Below are 21,885 nucleotides of genomic sequence, written 5' to 3'. Positions count from 1 at the left end.
CAGAAGCTGCTGCTGGCTGGGCTGGGCCCTTCCGCCCATGAGGGTGAGAGCAAGGTGCAATAGGGTATATTGGGGGGCAGGGGAAGGGTGTATACATGGGTGCCTTCCTTCCACCCTCGTGGGTGGTAGGGCTGGGCAGGGTACAATACTTTGGTGGGTGCCCGCAGGCCGGATGAAAGTGCCTGGCAGGTTGGATCTGGCCTGCGGGCTGTATTTTGCCTGCCCCTGGTTTAGATGAACTGCTACATCAGCAAATAACCCCATGACTTGAGTAGAGGGCAATACAGAATTGCTTGCAGAACTCACATTTCTTATTTTTGCTTTTTCAAATTAGGTGCTGGGGGTGGGGGGCAAAAATGTTTTTGTATTAACACTTTCAGATAAGTCAATAAGTATATAAGTACATACATACATACAAATTAAGGAGGTTTGCCTTACCTTTTGAAAAAAAATTCTGCTTTTGGATAGAGAGCAAGCTTAGAACATTATTTTTTTCAGTTATTATCAGGCAACTGCAGTAAATAAAAGCCCAAGTGAGAAAATTTCAGAGGACAAATGATGGAATGAACAGCAAGCATCTCTTTTTGAAACCATTAATGGAAAGGTGCTAAAAAGTGAAATGGTAGTACTGGAATATTACATTTGTCCCTGGACAAAGCAATTTATCCTGGGACAAAGTGCAATCGTCTATGTGCACTGCCTTGGGATAAATCCTAAAAAGGTTCATGAGTTAAGTATTAACCGTTTATCCTGGAACATTGCAAAGTGCATCTGATGGTTGTCTTGGGATTGCTTCTTTGAATCAATGGCGGAAAAGGAGTAGTTCATTTATTCTGATTGGAAAGATGATGTATATATACGCTAATTCCAGAATATTTCTTTTCCAGGACAGAAACAGGCACAACTTGTCCAGGGACAATGTAATGTTTGCTCTTAGCGAATTTTACTATGACTATAGAATTCCAGACAGCTTACTCTCATTCTAAAACACGGCTCACCTAATGTTTGAGATCCAGAGCTGTGTGTCCATTGGATAAAGACAACTATTAACATGTATACTTATTTTAGGCAAATAAATTTACCCAACTAATTTTAAGCATCTACTTGTTATTGTGATATGAGCAAAGATTCTTGTGCAAAGGGTTAGCACACTTCAAATTGTATAAAGGTACTTACACATCAAAGGCACTAAATTCCAGTGTTAAACGAGCTGGCAAACCAACAGGATCACCTACATAAAAACAAATATGCTTTTAAAAAAAAGTAGCCATGTGACAAAGGAGCAACAGATCTAATTTAATTCCTCAGTCATGTACCCTGTCCTGGCCCTGATGAAGCCAATCTATTATTTTTCATATAGCTGCACATTAGCAGGGATCCAGTTCTAGCCTGCAGGGAGCTGGGAGGGAGTAGAAAGAAGGTGGTCAGACAGGGGGCACCATATGCATGTGCGCACACACATGCACATGGCCCCAAGCAGCCTGGAGAGCAGCTCCAGCGGCTAAGTAGGTAGGGGTGGGGGGTACTGAGCTCCCATGTGGGGCAGGAGGGGGGATTGGGCAGAGCTGGGGCTGGGGCAGGGGCTGCAATGTGCGACTGCAGGGCCCCAGCAGGGAGCGGGACTGGGCTGTGGGCAGCTTATCTGGAGGGTGTGGGGGGTTCTGCTTTTAGAACCAGGAGGTTGTAGGGAAGAGTGAGGGGCAACAGCAGGACTGTGCCTTTTATTTTAAAAATGGATTTGCGATTTTTTTAAGCACAGAATTCGCAATTTTTTAAGCAGAGAAAACCAGGACCCCTGAACACTAGGCATACCAGCAATACACACAACTTATAGTTTGTCCTCTCCCTATTCCAGTGGTTCTCACCCCTTTTTTATACTCAAGGTACCCCTTAGAAATTACCAGCTCTTAGCTGTCATTCATTTTTTGACTATAGAAAAATAGAGCAATTTCTCCTGTTGCAAAGAACTCAGAAAGACAACAGGTCAGAATGTTTTTGACATCATGGATTCCCATTTGAATCTCGGGGTCTATCTTGTGAATTGTGTCAGTATTTGCTCAATTAACAGTGCTAATATTGCTTGGCACCCCACAGCAACCTTAAACGGATCGCACATCACCCTGGTTAAGAATCACTGCTCTATTTACCTTAATATTTCTGTGGAAGGCTTGTTATATGCTGTACAAATCCTACAACAGACATAAAGGAAAAGGACAGGAGAAAAGCTACTACATTTGGTAAAACAGCTCATTTTTGCCTACCATTATAATAATATCCTTTGATAACTTTTGGAGACTCATCTAATCTGTATTCATTGAGTTTCTTCTGGGTCAATTCATGCCAAAATCGTGCATCCAAGGCACTAGTAAAGGGAACAAACTGTAGTTTTGAGATTCCAGGTTCCACAGAATTGTGCTTCTCAGTAGCTGCCATTATTTTACTTAATTCATGCTGTTAGAAAAAAAGAAAAGATTGTTCCATGAGAAAATAAATCCTGAGAACAGTGTAGTGAGTTGATCATGTTCATTGCGGCTATCTGGTTTAAGAAGTTTTACTTTTCAAAGCCTAGCATATATCAAAGGCTAAACTTTTTTTTAAATAAAAACTCCTTAATGTACAAGCAATCCCTCCATGAGCAATGCTTCCTCCACACACTAATTCAGAGCTAGAAGAAAGAGAAGAAAAAAACTGATCTAACACGCACCTAAATGAAAGATGACCAAGCACAGTCCAGAAACCACATCTGGCTGAATCCTGCAGTTCATTCTTAAGTAAATGGTCTTCCACAGCAGTAGTACTTAACCTCTGGCCTGTAGGGCTCCCAGTGGGTCTGGATTTTTGGAGGCAATTAACTGCTGCAGATTTTACAGCAATTAACGTTGCTGGTTCCCTGGTGTCAAATTTCCAGACTCCTGGGCAGCACCGAGGGCCGGATGACATGGAGCTGGGCTGGCACACGAGCTCGCTCCGCAGACGTGATGCATCAGGCTGGCCAGGCCCTGAACAATGCATCCCAACCACAGACCCTACTCTGACCTTATGTTGGATCTAATCACAGACTGGCCCCACGTCACTCATCCAGCCTGCAGGGTCAGAAGGTTGAGCACTGCTGTCCTCATATGGAACACCATCTATGTTGTTTTCCATAGATTAACAACCAGGTATTCAATAGCCTTCTTCCATTTATTTTTACCACCATTATAAGTTAATACAGACCAAGTCAGCTGGAAGAGCATGCAGCATAAAGAAGAACACAAGAGACTGCTGCCAAAATGAAACATGGTGTGAAATACAGAATAGTAAGAAAGCAGAGCTGGAAAGGCTCTCACAAGGTTTAATCCAGTCCCCTGCCCAAGGGAGTATTGTCCCCAACTAAACCATTCCAGTCAAGCACCTGCCCAACCTGCTCTTCTCCATACTAAATAACACAAGTTTTTTTATCCTACCCTCAGCAGTCCTGTTTCCAAGGCCTCCAATAATTTTCGTCCCCCTCTGCTGGACTCCTTCCAATCTGTCCATATCTTTTTTTAATTGTGGAGCTCCAAACTAAACACAAAACTCCAGGAAAAGCCTCAAGTGCTGAATAGAGTAAAAGGATCATTTTCCTTGATTTGCAAGTGAGACTGGTTATTACAGCCCAGTATGCTGTTGGCTTTTTTTTTTGCAACAAGAGCAAACTGCTGGCACATATTCATCTTATGGTCCACTATAACCCCCAGGTCCTTCTCTGCAGTACCACAGCCTAGCCAGTTATTCTCCAGTCTTGAGCTGGATCTGCAATTATTCCCTTCTAAGTGGAGGACTTTTCTCTTGTCACTGCTGAATTTCATCTAATTAATTTTAGAGTGTTCCTCCAGATTATCCAGGTCGTTCTGAATCCTAACTTTACTCTCCTGAGTGTCTGCAACTCCAACAACCTTGGTGTCATCTGCAAATCTGCTGAGCATGTGCTCAATCCCATTGTCCAAGATAACGCTAAAAAATACTGGTCCCAGGACAGACTCTTGGTATATCTCAGTATCAAAATATATCACAGCCACTGCTCTCTCCACCTCCACAGAGGATGTTACCTTCTCACAAAAGGAAGTCAGATTGGTCAGGCATGACTTACTCTTGGTGAATGCATGCTGGTTGTTCCTGATCACTGGGTTCTCCTGTAGATGCTTTGCAACAGATTCTTTGATAACTTGCTCCATGATCTTTCGAGGTACTGAAGTCAGACTGACTGGTCTGTAACTTCCTGGATCCTCCTTCAACCCTTTCTTAAAGATGGGCACTATATTTGCACTTTTCCAGTTATCTAGAACTATCTATTCTCATTTCAGAGAAATCCTAGCCAATGGATCTGAAATTACTTCAGTTAATTCCTTTACTACCCTAGGCTTTGACCCATCTGGCCTTGCTAATTTGAAAACATCTAGTTTTTCTAAATTAAGGATTCCTTAGTTCTTCCACTACTCTTAGGCTTTTTGTCTCCTTTCCTCATTTGGCTGCTAACTGTAGTCATGATCTGGTAGCTGACTCCAAGTATTTGCTGAACTGCCTGTATATTGCTGTGTTTCCCTCCAGCAGATGTCACAGTAATCAAAATCCCCCATGAGACTTAGAAACTTCTGCTATGTTTAAAGAAGGCATCATTTACCTCTTCCTCCTGGTTGGGTGGCTTATAGCAGATGCCCACTGTGACAATGCACTTGTGGCTCTCCCCCTGAGATTTACAATATAATAGCATTAGGCAAGTAAGGAGCCAACACAGTGCTAACAACAATGAAGGGAGCACAACAGTCCAAATCACTCCACAAATCTCAGTTCATAGAGTCTGTCCACCCTGGGCTCATCAACTTAGTGGCAAATAGTCACTGAAAAGCCAATGTTGAAATCAATTTGGAAAAGGAAAACGGCCACAAAACCTCCAAGTTATGATAATTAATCCATTTCTACATTTTGATATAAATGAGTAAACAGAGAAGCAGAAAAAGCTGACTGTAGAGTCTCAATTTGTTTTCTTGTCTGAATAGATTACCTTTTAACAAAGTGTAGACCATGTAGAACATTTTAAAGAGCCTTTCTTTACATTTGGCACTACTTTATTTTTTGTAAAAATGAACTTTTGTATAATAAAAAACCCCTCCATACTTATGTGGAGACTTCAAGTATTTTAATAATAATAGTAATAATAATAATAATAATAATACCACCAATAAAATAAACACTTCTCTGCAGAAACAAAAGTCACAGCACTGAGACTCTCAGAGCAAAGCTACTTTCAGAGTAAAAGAAAAGAAAGATTTAAAGACTCTCAAACTCTGAGAAAAAAAATGTAAAAATATAAAAACTAGGACTAAAATACCACCAGGCAGTTTGATTTTGAGATGGTTTGCATTTGCAATGCTTCAAGTACTGTTTTAATGAAAAATTAAAACATGCAGTTCTCAAAGTTAACAACAATCCTTTAGTCCCTGCTTTTGATTATTAACTTTATATCTAATGTTATAAACAAAAAAGCGAGATCACTTACAGCATATGCCACTGAGTCAGACAAATCTTTTTGCTTTTCCATATTTCTCTTTTTCTGTTTTTGTGTTGTCACATCCCCACAAGAGAGGAACTGAACAACAAAATTAGGAGTGAAAATAATTACATGCAAAAGGCTTATCAAAATTTACAAAGTAAATAAACTAAGAATTCTTAGTCCTTTATTTCCTTTGAGTAATTAAAGTATCTAACAATTTTGTCAGCTACTTTCAACAAAAACATGCAAAACATTTTCAGACAGATGTACAATGTTATGATTAACCTTTAAACACTGTTAGCTGTCCCATTCTTGTAGTTCTCTCTCATTATTGCATAACATTAGGACTAGGACTACGGCTGACTGAGGAGGAGACATGTTTCTTTTGCTCAAATCTTAAACATTTCTGAATCTGAATTGGAAAAGAAACTTAAAACGGTTACAAGAAAAAAAATCTCACAGAATGCAATATTCTTACGTTTAAAAAAATGTATAAGAAAATGATTTAACATTGTTAAACAGATTAGACATTCTGAAATTTAAAAAAGGCCTGACATTTTTCAAATTGATGCCATGAAATGTTTAATTTTTTCAAGAAAATAAAAATGTAAAGGTGCTGAACCTAATCCTTTCTTTAGAAAAATTTTGTGAAACAAATGTCAATCTGCTCCACCTATGAACAACTTTGCCAGTACTGTCACAGTAAAGACTGTTTCGTAACTTTACGGATGTGGACAGTTAAAGGATTAATCATGTAACTGATAAACCCAGTGATAACCGGTTATAACTAACTGCTTATCGCTTAGCCTGGGGCTGGGCGCAGTCCGGAAGGGGAGGGAAGCCAAGCCTTGTGATGCCCCAGCAGGAACTGGAAGGTGGCAGGGCAGGAGGTGGGGGGGAAAGAGGAACTAGTACCTAATACAGAGGGATAGGCAATCATTTCGGCTGGAGGGCTTCCTAATGAGTTTTGGTGAGCTGTCGAAGGCACCATGGGTAGCCCTGCCCCTTGAAAGTTGCCCTGCCCCCGGTCACTATATTGGGACCGGAAGTCCTGCCCCCTGACCTTTGCCACCAGAAGTTCCTCCTCTTGCCCTTAAGAAATACTCCTTTTGGGAAGGGGGTTGTCATTTTAGAACCAGAAAAAATCCAAATCATACACTGTCATATTGAATGTAATATTTGAATGCTTATAATAGTTGCCCATTAGCCAGTTTAGGAAGAAGACAAGATTTATCTTATCTAGGCCGTTGTTTTGGTCTACGTGCAGAAGGTCCTGACTTTGCTCAAAGTCTTAACTCTCGAATTTTATCTTTAGAGGCCTTTAACAAAGTTAACCTAAAAATGACCCTTAAGCAAACATCCCACATTCCGAGAAATCAAAACCTAGGAGCCTTTTAAAAGACTGGAAATAAAAGTCAATTCAGTGATATGGAAATTCCTCAAAGTAATTAAAATGGTCAACAAAAGAAACTAATTACCAAGCAAAAGAATCTGTTAAGTAAGATCTGAGCCCAAATTTGGGAGTAGTGACAGGTTTGGGTAGGAGGGGCCCAAGACGGCAACTCACTCAATAAAAACTGTAACCTACTGTCCCAATTTGGAGGTAACCTCACTTGCAGAACAACGAAGGAAGAATCGCAAGTGTAGGCCGAATCAGACTGATCACCTGAAACACCCTCTCCGTGAACACGAATCTCTTAGTTCACGCTGAAGCCGTGGAGCACCCGAAAGGGACTGAAGGAAGGGGACTTAGTCCTATCAGTATTGAGGCCAGCCCATTGAATCGTATTGCTGAGGCGAGCCCATTGAACCGTACTACTGAGGCCAACCCATTAAATTGTACTACTGAGGAATGAAAGCATATCTAGATGTTTGGCTTCTCGGAATTCTAGGATTGTAAGTATATTCTTAATGTCTGTGGTATTTCTTAAAGCTAAGCAGTGTTATATGTGTAGCAAAGAATTTTAAAATAAAATTGTGTTGTATGAATTAAGTGTGTAATCATTGTGAAATCGTGCAATCAACTAACTACTCCCCCAGCCAGTACATCAAACAAATCAGTAAGTTGTGTGGGATTTTCTCTATTCCATAACCCACTAGAGACATATACTAGGTGTTTGACCTTTAGTGTAACATTTCAATTTTATTACAAAAATATTTGTCATGATTTGTGTTTGTGTGCTGTATATAGAAGAGATTGTGTAATAACTCAAAAATAAAGTCTCACTCTTTTATTTAGTGTGGGGGTGTATGGTGTGGTGTAGGGGGGATGTGTATGGCAGCGTGTGGGGATGTGGCTGTGTGGGTCTGTGAGGTTGGTGGGGTGTGAGGGAGGGTGGGGGTTGTGGGGACCCCCCACAGAGCACACAGCCCTCACTACCAGCAGCAGCAGGTGGGATGCTCAGGGCACTCGTGCCCAGCGCAGGCACTGGCGCCTGGTGGGGCATGCCTCTGGCCAGCACTGCATGCAGGTGCAAGGAGCGCAGCCTGCCTGGCCACCTCTATTCTGGGGGCTCCATGCTACACACCCATAGCTCCCATGCTTGCACTGGGGGACTTGACAGGAAAGCAGGGGGTGGGGCTGCCTCCATTCCCAGCAGAGTCCAGGGACCTACACGGCAAGAGGCGGGGAAGACAGCCGGCTCCAGCACAGGCCTTCCCCCAGTGTGAGTGCGGGAGCTGCAGGCACATGGCCCCCATGATAGAGATGGCAGCAGGAGCCAGCTGGGAACCATGGGGGCCAGGCTGGCTCCTGCTATATTCTGCGGTCCCAACATTGCAGCCAGGAACCGCGTGGCACAGCATAGAGCCGGCTGGGCACCCCCTGGCAGTGCACAGTTCCCGGCTGCAACGCCAGGACCGCACAGTGCAGCAGGAACCAGCACGGCCCTTGAGGCTCCGCTGCCATCAGTTCTGGCCCTGGGGCCCTGTGCTCCCACCCACTGCCACTTTTCCTCTCCCCCCACGCCTACCACCACTGCTTTTCCCCTGCCGCTTCCCTTCCTTCCCTGCCTGCTGCTACCCCTTCCCCCCACCTGTTTTTATCTGATTCTCCACTTTCGGTGAAGGGAGGGCACAGGAACAGCCCCAGGGTCATCAGGCCAAAAGCCTCTGCTAGGCAAAAGATTCCAGCTGGGGCTAGCGGGGACTGGAGTTGGGGCTGGGTTGGGCAGGCCTTGTTGCTGCTGGCACCTTGTCATCTTTGACAAGCAGCCATGGGAAGATAATACATTTTCTAATTTTTTTTAGGGACTCAATGGGCCAGACAAAATGGCCTGGTGGGCTGGATCCAGCCTGTGGCCTGTGTTTTGCCTGCCCCTGACCCAAGAGCTAGGCTCTGTGGACCCTGGTGCAACTGCTTGCAGTCTCCCTGCCACCTGCCATGAGCAGTCCTAGCTTCAAGGTAGGACCCTGGCACAGAACACAGCTGCTCATGGCAGGCAGTGGGGAGGCTGCAAGCAGCTGCACCAGGGTCCACAGAGCCTAGCTATTAGGTATTAGTCACCCCCCACTCCTGTGCTGCTGCAGCTGGCCCCCAGAAGCTGCACACTGGTGGCTGCAGTTGACTGGTAAAGCCCCGTGCTGGCTGCTGCTACCCATGGCTTCCTGGGCTGGGCTGGGCTGGGCTGGGCTGGGCTGGGCTGGGCTGCCTCCATGGCAGCGTTTATCAATGCTTTCATATCCAGCTCCGGCAGGTGGATGCAGCCCCTCCTCTGCAGCAGGGAAGGGCAGGGCAGGTGCTGGCCTAGGGCTGAGCATCTGCCCCTCCATCTGACTTATCAGAGCCATGGCTGGAGCCCAGTATTGTCACGCCTGGACCCATCCCTGCACTCGGCAGGATGCAGTGCCTTCTGTTGCTACAGCTGCCACCAGGCCTGTGGAGGTAAGTGGGTATGGAGCAGCTCCCCTGGGTCTGTGGCTCAGCACCATGGTGTGCCCCCCTCCCCCTGTCCATGCCCAGACCTGGGCCCGGTGTGTCATGAGGCCTGGCCCTGGGAAGCTGCTAAGTCTCCACCACACCTTGGGAGGCTGGAAGCACCCTGCTGGTGCCTAGGTGGGCAGGGGTACCCTACAGGCTGGGCCAGAGTAGCCCTACATGAGCTAGGCTGGGAGTTGCCATACCAATAAATTGCTTAACCACTGTAATTACAGCAGGTTAAATGGATATTTTTAAAATCAGTATTTACATTCCCTATTTAAATTTATTTCCAGTTCTCCTAAATTGCTGCTTCCTTATGCATATTACCTAGACCATACGACAATTGCCTAATTGTCTTGTATTTCTACAGATGAATGATCTGGTACTATTTTTTAGTTAATTCTCTGGGAATAGGGCCTGAAAAATTCACTATTAATAAATCACCATCAGAGCTCAAAAGCACCCAATTTCTGAAGAATTGAAGTGCTTAGGTAAAAAAGAAGCATCACCAGTCCTTTGTGAAGATAATATTCCAGATGGAAACTAACAAACTAGTACATTGTTATCCTCCAGAGTCTTTAGTCACATAACACTTCTGCTACCAAGAAGCAAATGGAACTAATTAGACTCTGGTCCATTTTCCAGCTACTACTCAAAACAGAAAAGAGTTCCTGTCAAAATAGTGTCAGGTTCATTCCACTGCTGCTACTGAGGGAATGCATGGGCAACAGGAGCAGGGGTCAGGGAGGAAGGAGGCACAGAAAGCTTAAACAGCTCAGGTCTTGTGCTTTAAGAAGCAACCAAGAGAAGCTGGGTAAAAGTTGTTTAGTTGGAAAGCTTCTTTTTCAGAGTACCCAGGAAACTACTGGAAAGAGGCAAGGCATCAGGGAGCTCACGTCTTCAAGCCTCTACTACCGCTTGAAGGCAGGTAAAAATGGAGACCTGTTGGCTATTCTCCCTCGTAGCAGTCAGTATTTTCAACAGGGATTTGGGTTTTCCCCTTTAAAAGGAGAAAAATGTGGATTTTCTTCTTTAAAGAAGGAAACCACGGGTTTCCCCTTGCAGGCTGGCAGAGTTCCAACCTTGGATTTTTTAGCAGAGAAAACCAGGGTCCCTCATTATTAAACACTTACTAGCCAGAAGCAGCTAAATGAAAAAGGAAAAAAGCCAGACTCCTGCATTGCAGGGAGATAATTCTGTCCCTGAGGAAAGGTTACATCAAGGAGTAGAAGTAAGAGGACCAGTTTATCATTTTCCCTTATCACTACTGATGCACCCACCCTTTATGCTACTTTTGTCTGTTTCTCATTAGGTGGCATCTATGAAGCATTCCAAGGCCTCATTGTGAGAACTTTTTTTTCAGAATCATCCAGAAGAATATAGACCAGCAAGTCCCCAAACAAAGCATAATTTATCTCCATATTCAGTCTTTATAACCAGTAAAAGACTTATCTGATTCTAATACAGACCAAATGAGAAATGCAGGATTTTTCCTCCCACTGAAGGAAAAGGGTGCATTATTGCCAGAATACCATTATCTACACTCTAATTCAAAATAAATATTGCTAACATCCTGTGGCAATGAGCACCATAAATATATGAATCAAGATACAGAAGGAAAGAAGATGACTAGAATTTTTTCTAGTATAGATTGTAATCAGTTCATAGAAAAAACTAACTAGCAGAGTAACTACAAATAGGAAGTGCTCTTTGCTGGAGGTTAAAAAACCCTTGCTAATTTTAGATTTAAGGTATTAAGTAATTTTTGCTTTCTGTAGCCTAAATAGCGGTCTGCAAAAGCTTGGATACTGGGCTTAGGGATCAGATCCTAGTGGGAACATTACTACTTGCCAGTGCAGGGGAAGCCTGGGATCCCAGAGTCCCCTTACCCAGAACTGGCAAGTTGAAAGCTGGGTGCCAGTAGCCTGGAATTAGCTGGTTGTTGGTCCCAGTTCCAACACCAAACCGGGGTCTTGAACCAGCTCTGCTGCCAGCCCACACCCAGGACCACACAGAAGCCTGGAACCGGCTCCAGGTTGTCATTACACCGCCACATGGCCAATTTAAAGTGTTATTGAAATCAGCCACAAAGGTATTACAGTACACAACTTTTGTGGAATATTTGTGTGGTTGATTTCCCATTCTGTCACACCATTAATTGTTTGAATGTGGGTTAGGGTTACTAGCTACACTGCGATTAACAGGTTAATCATGCTGTAAGCATAATGCCTACCAGGGTCCGAAGTATCTGCTCCTTTTTTGGTTGCAGGCCCCCCCAAAAATCAGGAAGTTAAGTGGGGATGAAAGAATTGTTAACTATACACAAAGTAGCCCAGTTAATAACATGCAGTCACAAAAGCTTTGTGTTTTCTTGTCCTTTTTTTTTTTAACACTGCATTAGCACTGCCTGTATCTAGACTAGCCAATAAGGACATTTAGGGATGACTGAGAAGTTGTAAATTAAAAATCCATTGCAGGACTATATATAGCTTGCCTATAGACCTTAGTTGGATTTTAAAGCCATATTTTGAGAGAGAAATATCTCAAGAGTGAAGTTTTAATATTATGCTTACATGCCTGATACCTCTAAAAATTCATACGACTTGAGGAACTTTGTTCACCTGAAAGTGCACTCAAGAGCTACTTTTTTCAACCCATGGTGCAAGAATGATGTTGTAACTATGACAGTCCAGAAATTAAGGGAGAGGCAGGGAGTTCTCAGAGTGCTATTTTTTATACCTACATAGGTGGGACAAAGTTAGACAAACTTTTGAATGCAAGACATTCTTCCTCAGGTCTCTGATCAGGGGCAGACAGGCACAGCTTATTGTGTTGATTTTTTTAAAATCTCTCATCCCCCACAACATCAGGAAGAAAATCCTTCCCAAACAGCTAATATAGGAATCAAAAATATGCTTCCCAGTTACCTGTACCTGTTAGAAGCTTCTGACATCATGGGAGAGATATCTGTAAGAAGTCTACTGTATCTGAGCTACATATTACCTACGCTTCAGATACAAGGGTATCTATTACAGGGTAAAAAATAATATGATACTAAAGCCTTTTCCTGCCTTATCCTTGCTACCTAGGTATCAGACTAAGCATCCGTTTGTAGTATAAATTATATTATGAAAGGACTTCAAAAATTCAAGTCCTTAGCTCTAAGTAAGTAAGTATTCAACACTAAGTATTCTCCACAGATGGAACAAGAGGCAAGTTGCTTACAATTTTATATAGACGGTGGGGGGAAAGGGTGGGGGAGAGAAACCAAGGCAAAGCAGGGATTTGTATGCAAGGTTTTGGGGCTGGTCATCTGGTCTCAGCTCTGGAAAACTTGAGTCAGTGGACCCAGTGGTCTAAGTATTTTACAACAGGCCAACTGCTTTAACTACCTTCCCCAATGCCAAATCATTTGAATATGGGCAGTAGCATATGTGCTTCCAACTTGTTTGATGCATGTTTCCCTTCCCACTCCCCTCTCTTCCAGCTCTTCAGCTATCTCTCTCCTTTCATTTGATATTGTACGGTATTTAAAAAAAAGTCTTCAATTCTCACGAAATCATTGAGCCAAATCTCTGAATCAACATGTTTTAAGAGGTTAACTAACTCAGTTTGTTTGTTTTTTGCTCTCCATGCTTGCAAAGCTGTCCTTTTATTGTACAAGTTGGAGTACAAGACCAGAGGGATGATTAGATATGAGACAGGTATTCCATGCTCTTGTCTGCTCAGCCTTGAATGTCATGGAGAAGGCAGAACAAGTTAAGAAAATGTAATTGAAAATTCCCCAAATTAAGAGCCAACATTACCACAGCATGTAGACCGTATAGTCAAACGCCCCTCTTCTGATAAGGGTCACTATCAGAGGCAAAGAGAGGTAGAAAACATTCTGTAGCAGACAAACAATGAACAATTAGCTCATAAGGCAAATTTCTTCCCAACCATGTTAATTCTCTCCTCCACACCTGTTAAAATCTTGACCTTCATTTGACTGCTACCAACTACCGACCAATTGGCTTTTATTCAATAACTAGCCAATTGCCTGTCAAGAATGACCTTCTGGTCTTACCCCCCCCACCTGTCCAGTCCCATCTGCCAGAGTGGGGTGGGGGGGCAAGAGACCAGCACAGCCCACTCTCGCTCCGCACACAAATCCAGACAGCATTTAGCCCCCATACCTCCCTTAGGGGGTGCAAACAGAAGCAGGGAGCTGACCCCTCTCCCCACTCCTGTGCTCCTTTCAGACAATCCACCCACAGCTCCATCCTGCACCTTGCCTCAGCTGGGCAGCAACTGCCCGTCTCAGCCCCACTCCCTCCCTCACCATGGGGGACTTCAATCTGCACCCCCATGCCCTTTTCCTCCCCAAAGGCTGGATGCTGCTCTCCAAGCTACCGGGCTGCATTCCTGGCCACAGGCATGCTGTGGCTGTGTGCACGCACATGGCATTTATCAGTGACATTATGAGCTACACTGGACAAAAAAGCCAACTGCCATTAATGTCAATTTTCCTTTTATTGGTGCCTGTCTGATACAGACTGATATATATTGGTACATCTCTAAAGTCTTATGTACTAAAAACTGCATCTTCATCAGAATTACAGCAACACAAGTTCATGAAAAAGGGACAGAATTTTTTTTTTAAATTGTGAATTTCATAAATTCTCACAGATCCATGATAGGTAAATGGAATCAGCACCCAAGCCTACTTGAGCTCCTCTTCCTGTAATTTTCAAAAGTACTTACTGGTATCTATCAAAACTTCTCCCTAAAATCCACAAACAAGGGAACCCTGGCAGACCTATCATATCCAACCATGGGACACTAACTGAGGAAATATCAGGTTTCATTGAATCAATCCTAAAACCGCTCGTCACCCACCGAGCAAGTTTTGTACAAGACACTACAGACTTTCTACAGTAACTTAAAAACATAGACCACCTTCCCAGCAACGCACTTCCCAGAGACGAGCCTAAGTCCATTTCATCAACCTCCTGGATACTAGAGATCATGGACTAAATATAGACATTGGATTTTTGACACGTTATTGTCTGCCTGGCAACTGACTCCCCAGCCCAGTCTCCAGCTTCTTTACTTTTCATTCCATCCAGGAAGAGCACACACCAACTGCTGAAACTTCCTTAGCCTGACGAAGGGTTTTTGAACCCGAAAGCTTGCTTAATAACTATTCTCCAACTATTTGGGTTGGTCTAATAAAAGATATCAAGGAACCTTGTCTGCCTTTTATCTCATTAGTAATTTGTTATTTTCTGACTCCAAGCACTTCTCTCAACTCTCAAGATGCCCATAAAAATACTAACTGGAAAATCCTTAGAACATCAATTAACGTAAAATAATATTTAAGAAAGCCTCTGGAAATGATTGCCAGCTTAAGTTTTCAACAAACAGTCTCTTTGAAGGCAACTTTAGTTCACACAATCTATTCCCACTTGGCTGTACTTCACTGGTGATTTTTCACAAGGGTGCTATGCACTTCTATGTAAAGGTCGTTGGCAGTGCTAGAACTTAAAAGGACAAATATGCTGATCCTCATTTCCTCCCAAGGGCATACCCTGCAGATATTGCAGTGAGACACGTTGCACTTTTGTTATACCACATTTTTGTGCAGATATGAACTAGTCTTCAGTTGTTTCTCCATAAACTCACTCATGTGGATGGCACAAGAAAGAGCTCTGTAAGATTTCAAATACTTTTATCCTTACCTAGCTGCACTGAGAGCCAGCTCTCTGAAATCTAACAGAGCTGAACTCAGAAAACCAGTCATGTTTTCTTTGCACACTTCCTTCTGCAAAGGTTTTCCAGTCTGTATCATGCAATCAATCATCCCAATCTCCCTTAACATAAAAAGATGCAAGACCAACTCATATCTTCCCATAAAATGTTATAATCCTATGTTGACCTCTTGGGGTCCAACATGTTCTGCACTTTATTGCTTCTATTGGCATACAGCGAATTTGGTCTTTGTGGGGTTTTTTGTTTGTTTTTTTGCTTTTAGCACCTGCTGAAATTCTGCCTAACGCCTAACATTTGTGATGAAGATTTGAGCATTGCTGTGAGAAGCCTGTATGAACTGGTATTTAGTACTTGAACCTCTGAAGCAAAACCTCTTATTCAACATCATTCTCTTCACTGTAGAACTTCCTCATTCTCATTAACAAAGGTGGGTTGGGATGAGAAAGAAAATAACCGTTACTCTTAACCTTTTGGAATTTAATCCCCCTATCATTCTGTCCCTAGTAGTTTCACATCTAAGCACTACATGTTTTTTTGCTAGTTTTAAATAATTAATTTGCCTTATTATTGTGAACTTTTCATACTTCCTCATATGAAAAATCTCTAACTCACATCTAGTTCTTGGAGTTTCTAGTACATGCAAGCTCCTTTTGAAAGTGTCAAGGTATGTCAGGCATAAAACCCCCAAAGAAATGGATATTAGTGAACCTCACCATTACTGCAAGGATCTGTTATTCAGCTTTCTCATGATCAGGCAGGAACAGAGCCCTATTATGTTATGAAGGGAAGTAGCAGGCAAATCTCTCCAGGCGGCCCCGCCCTACCTCAGGGTTCTCTCCAGCAGGTGCCGTCCACACAGGCTGTGCTGTTAATGTACTGTCTGCAGGACGACCCAGATACTCGCAGCCTTCCCACCAGGACTGAGCCGCCCGGGGGTGGGATGCGGGAGCCTGCGCGGGAAGCAGCAAACAGCCCCAGCATCACCGCGCTCGGCTCGACCGCTGCGAAAAGTTTCCCTTGAGGATCAAGACTGAAAGATTGGAGAGAGTGGCCCTCCTGTGAGAAATGTGCCCCCACATGGCTCTGGGGGAAGACATTTAATCTGCTGCAGGGCTGCGGGCGCGGAGGCCGCCACACCCGCGGGAGGCCGAAAAAGGACAGAGGCGGCGCCATGTGGCGCCAGCACGAGTCTCCGCCGACGGCGCCCTGCGGAGACCTGCGACGACCATGATGCTAACGGAGCCGCAACGCAGGCGCGCCCTGCCCGGCCCGCCACGCACCAGAACTCAATCTCTTCACCCAGCCCCTCTCGGTTACTCACCAGCTGGCGGCGTTTACTTCCGGCATCACCCTCGGCGCGACCTAATGACGTATACACGCCCGCCAGAATGAGCGGACGTGGCAATTGTGCCTGGGTCACACGACCTACAGGCGCGGCGCGCATGTGCAGTTGGGGTAGGGCTGCGGCGGTGGCGTGGCGTGGCGTGGGATGTTGTGCGCCTGCGAGGGGCGGCGGGGCAGAGGGAAGTGCTATGGGCCAGAGTTCCCGAGTGCCGCCTGCAGGCGGTATTTTGTCCACCCCGCCTTAGTGTGACACGAGCTGGGTGAGGTGGAACGGATACTCTAGCTGTGGGGCATCGCTGAGTGCTTAACACCAGTCTCGAATGTGAATGTGCGGACAATGCAGATGTTGGGATCTCCAGGAGCCGCCTAAAATTACCATGTAGTAACGCCTTAATTATAGCTAGCTAGGTGTGTCATTTACAATGCCGATGAAATGAGAGGCACAAACTTTGCTTCTTAAAACAACGTTTTTCCCTTGGTTCTTGCCAAATTTTTCATGCATTTTTGTTTAATTCCATTGTCGCCGACAAAACCCCTCACACTACAGCTCCCTTTAATGTGGCTTCTTTGATAGTTCTATAGCAAGAGTTAAGACAAGAGTCAGATGTCTTACCATTACTGCCAGCAGCCACTGATGACCGAGAAACTTGATCCCAAGTGAAAGTGCTTGATGAAAGCCGGTTTCAGCTACTTTGATGCTTTTAGCTGATTAAAATCAGTTTTGACCAACATCCGGTACAAAACTAAAAGTTTTTTTTTTTTCCAACTTGGTTTCTAAGTAACATTTTCATGAACACTGTTAAATAACACAGTCTTCAAGAAATAGGAAAACTTTCTGACAATCATGCTGAATTGATGAAACACTTGTTTGAGTGATGACCTTTTTACATGAAGAGCGGAGGAGACACTGGCAGGGTCCCATTGAAATGATCCAGCTCTATTCACCTGATCTCTAGGTAACCAAAGCCACCCCACTTTTTTTTTTAAGTGCTTCAGTTTCATAACAGTTTATAAAGAATTGTCAGCATGCAGCATATTCTTGTTGGAAGTACTGCTGAATTAGTGCAAAGACGACACTCATGCATAATCCAACATGACTATGTCACTTTAGCCGGTTACCTCACACCTAAAATAAAAAACTAGCAATCAAGACTTGGCACAGTGATATGTTTCATGGGAAATGAAGAAGACAGATGAGTGTTGCCAGTTGCAGTAGGCTGAGCTAGGAGTCTGTGACCTACAGCCCATGAGAGCCATTGGATCTAGCCCAGAGACAAAGGCTTCAGTGATGGGGGACTTTCCTTGCATTGCAGCTGGGTAGCCAGTCTGTGGGAAGAACTCTATGCTATGCTGCAGCTGGGCAGCAGGAGTGGTGGCTGCATCCTAGCACTGACTGCAGATCTGAGCTGGGTCATTCCAGCCCGCTGCCAGAAAAATACTGCAGACTGCTGGTCTAAGTTATGAAAATGTCTTGACTGTCAGTCCTTATTTTGTTTATAATTTCTGTATGTACTAACCACCAAAATTACATTTTATAATAGTGCAGATTTCATAGATTTCATAGACATTAGGGCTGGAAGGAACCTCAGAAGATCATCGAGTCCAGCCCCCTGCCCAAAGGGCAGGAAGTCAGCTGGGGTCATAAGATCCCAGCAAGATAAGCATCCAATTTACTCTTGAAGGTGTTCAATGTAGGTGCTGGAGCCACCTCCGATGGCAGGCTATTCCAGACCCTGGGGGCTCGGACAGTAAAGAAATTCTTCCTTATGTCCAGCCTGAAATGGTCTTGCAGTAGTTTATAACCGTTTGACCTCGTCATCCCTTGGGACGGTCTGGTGAACAAACGTTCCCCCAGATACTGGTGGTCACCTCTAATAAACTTATAGGTGGCCATCAGATCACCCCTGAGCCTGCGCTTTTCCAGGCTAAAAAGCCCCATAGCTCTCAGCCTGTCGTCGTAAGGTCTGCTTCCCTGACCTCTGATCATGCGCGTGGCTCTTCTCTGGACTCTCTCAAGCTTCTCCACATCCTTTTTGAATTGTGGGACCCAAAACTGGACGCAGTACTCCAGCTGCAGCCTCACCAAGGCCAAGTACAAGGGGAGAATGACATCCCGGGATTTGCTTGAAAAGCATCTATGGATGCAAGCCAGCGTTTTGGTCACTTTACTAGCCGCAGCATCGCACTACAGGCGCGTGTTCATCTTGTGGTCAATGATGACCCCCAAGTCTCTTTCTTCCATAGTACTAGCCAGCGTAGCACTGCCGAGCCTATAAGGACGCTGCAGGTTTTTCCTCCCAAGGTGGAGAACCTTGCATTTTTCAGCCTTAAACACCATCAGGTTCTTGCCCGCCCATTTGCTGAGCCTGTCCAGGTCAGCCTGAATCACCCTCCTGTCTTCAGGTGTGGATGCTTTGCCCCAAAGTTTGGTGTCATTGGCTAACTTGGCCAGTCCACTTCTGACTCCAATGTCCACATCGTTAATGAAGATGTTGAACAATACAGGTCCAAGGACAGAGCCTTGGGGGACCCCACTGGTCACCATGACGATTGACTTCCGTCAATTACCACCCTCTGGGTCCAACCACGGAGCCAATTTCCCAGCCAGCGGATCGTGGTGGACCCAAGGCCACAGTTGGCCAGTTTCGCCAAGAGGTGATCATGGGATACCAAATCGAAGGCTTTTTTTAAGTCAAAATATATGACATCAATCTCTTCTCCCTTGTCCAGTTGATAGGTCACCTGGTCATACAAGGAAATGACTTGGTCAAGCAAGACCTACCCGCAACAAACCCGTGCTGGCAATCCCTCAGGATGTTGGCGTCGGACAACATCCTGAGGGACACTCCTGAGCTTGTCAGTGTCAGCTTTGCTGAAGTCAAGAACTTCAGTGTTGCTGACTGACTCACCAGCTTTACGGCGGGTGGGGAAGGGGATCAGCTCGTGGCTGCTGTCACCCAGCTTCCCATCAATCACTAGGTCACCGATTAGGTCATCCCCAGTAGCCAGTACCAGGTCGAGCAGCGCTTTACCTCTCGTTGGCTCATAGAGTTCTTGAGTCAGGTAGAGGTCATCCATGCACGATAGGAAGCTTTGCGACCGCTCAGATGTAGCTTCTTTGTTCAAAACTTTCTATTATATTTCTTCTCCATGCATACACACTTATCTATCCTAAACTATTACTTTTTTAGAAGTTTGTATCAGTAACGTATTTAGAAATATGGGTAGTTTCATTGAAAAATTCAGTGTTTTATTAAGACAACATACCACAACTCATGTACATTTTTTCTCACAGGCTTTATTTAGAATTCTAATATGAAAATGTACATGTCATATCTACAGATGAAATCTGTCAGACTGTAAACATTTACAATTCAACTGGCAGAATCTGCATTCATTCAATTTTGTACAGATGACTACCTCATGTGTATATCACAGTTCAACAGTCACATTCGGATCTGAGGCTCTGCAGCCCTAAGCCTGGATATTCATTCACAATAACATGACTTTAAATTATCCCTAAAATAGCCCAAGGGAAGCTTATTTTTGTGTAACCTATAAAGAAAAATGTGGTACACGTATGGGACCTGACAAGTGTCTGGTCATGATCACCTGGTGTTGGATAGTGGAGTATGGCTGTGGATACTTAATCTGGGCAAAAAATAGGGAAGAAGCTCCTAAAGTAAAGGATTGACAGCTTTTTGTGACTCTCCTGCCAAAAAAACAATCTTACAAGGGATAGGAAACAAAGGTCTTCATTGTACTGAGTATACGTGTACCATTTTTCACGTTGAACCACTCATTGAATTGTCATTGATGCTTTCGTTCAGTTTGTTTTTTTAGGGGAGGGGAGGAGTAAATCCCAGAATACAATTCCAGTATCTCTTTATTTCCCTTATTACGTTCCTCCCTGGTGCAATGTATCATCTTTAATACTCCAGAATTAAATAATAGAAACCTCATGTGTTGTACATATGAGTCTCATTGCTACATTAGAACAATGGTGTCTGCTGCAATTGAAACCTGCTAAAAGGAGAAGACCTGTTAATAATACCATATTTACTCGTGTACCACATGCAGCTTTCCCCACACGTCAACCTTCCAATGACCCTTCTGTTCCGTCCTTCCCGAGGGTTACTTAGCATGCGTGTTCTTTTATGTCCTGTCTATGCTAATTTGTTGGCTATATAGCCATTCATAATGTTATTCTATAGCTGTTATCCTATGGGGTTAAAAGGTGTTAGAAATCATTACAATAAGTTACTCCCCAAGTTTGGGTTTACCCAATAAGCAAATCACAACACATCACTTTGAGGTCTGAGATTAGCATGTCCCCACCCAGGTTAATTATACCTCGTGATTAGGTCCGTTAATTTTTTCCTGACTCTAAGTGAAAATTATTAAAATCAGCTAGGTTTGCAGTTTTATTCCTCAGTTCTGCTTTTTAAGGCTTATGCTGTCTCATGACTAATATAAACAGCTATATATATATATATATATATATATATTCTTACGGGTTATACTCCAGACAAACAGGAAACAGTTTCATAAGCTCTATTTCAGATATCTTCAAAAAGCATTTTCTTTTTGTTACAACTTGCTCATTAACCCTTCTGGTTCTGGCCATCACACTACAGCACTTCCATTTCCCTCTGCACTTCAGGCACCTATACATGTGCAGTGAGACTGCTCTGATGCACTGCAAATACAGTACATTGGAGCAGACACATTCGAGTCTGGTGGAGTGTAGTAATTACCGCACTTCAGCAGACTCCAGCGTGACATGTATCAGTGTCCCCACACTGAAAAATGGCAGCAGGGGCACTTTAAAGCTCATCGAATGAGCTTTAGTTAAAGTGCCCCACCCTGTCATTTTTCAGCGCAGGGTCACTGATACATATGACACTCCAGGTGCTTTCATTAGAGTGGCTCTCGGAGCCACTCTAATGAAAGCACCCCCACCCCACTCCCAGAGCATGTGTATAAACGCCCTTAGTTACTATTCTAAGGATGCACAAAACATCCTATGGATCATAAAATAGGGATTTTTTCAAGCTTCAGCCACTAGATGTCAGCACTATGACAAAAAACACTTGAGTATTTTTCTGCTACCTGAGAGGGAGATGCTGCTGTCATCTACCTTGAAACACCCTTGAAGAGGGTTTTTTCCTTTTAAGTTACCCATCATGGGTTCTTGCATATTAACCAAAAAAGCATTGTAAAGTACCGTATTTTCGCACATCTATCGCGTGGGGTATACGCAATTTTACAAAAAAAATGGATGGGTACGGGTTATACGGGGGTGCAGGATATCGGCGGACTTTTTTTCCTCACAGGGGGCTGGGGCTGGGGCAGGCTG

The 21,885-nt window shown here is 44.0% G+C and overlaps 1 protein-coding gene across 15 annotated transcripts in view; it reads right to left on the bottom strand.

The window, feature by feature from the left end:
* Positions 1-17,055, bottom strand: part of ATG7 (autophagy related 7) — a 316,197-nt gene extending 299,142 nt beyond the window's left edge. For 3 of the 15 annotated variants that reach the window (XM_025215155.1, XM_025215156.1, XM_025215163.1), the window contains exons 1-4: positions 16,504-17,047; positions 5,519-5,608; positions 2,262-2,451; positions 1,177-1,231 (exon numbers count right to left, since the gene is read on the bottom strand). In XM_025215155.1, the coding sequence (XP_025070940.1) occupies positions 1,177-1,231; positions 2,262-2,451; positions 5,519-5,608; positions 16,504-16,626 (458 nt within the window). In that variant the 5' untranslated portion in view covers positions 16,627-17,047. Of the gene's footprint in view, positions 1-1,176; positions 1,232-2,261; positions 2,452-4,111; positions 4,714-5,518; positions 5,609-15,895; positions 16,343-16,503 lie in introns of those variants that run through there. The other 12 variants (XM_025215164.1, XM_025215161.1, XM_025215159.1 and 9 more) reach the window with 10 other exon arrangements.
* Between the last annotated feature and the right edge of the window lie 4,830 nt (positions 17,056-21,885).

Source organism: Alligator sinensis, unplaced genomic scaffold, assembly GCF_000455745.1.
Source record: "Alligator sinensis unplaced genomic scaffold, ASM45574v1 scaffold1224_1, whole genome shotgun sequence".
NCBI lineage: Eukaryota > Metazoa > Chordata > Crocodylia > Alligatoridae > Alligator > Alligator sinensis.
This window is presented reverse-complemented; position numbering and strand designations above follow the sequence as displayed.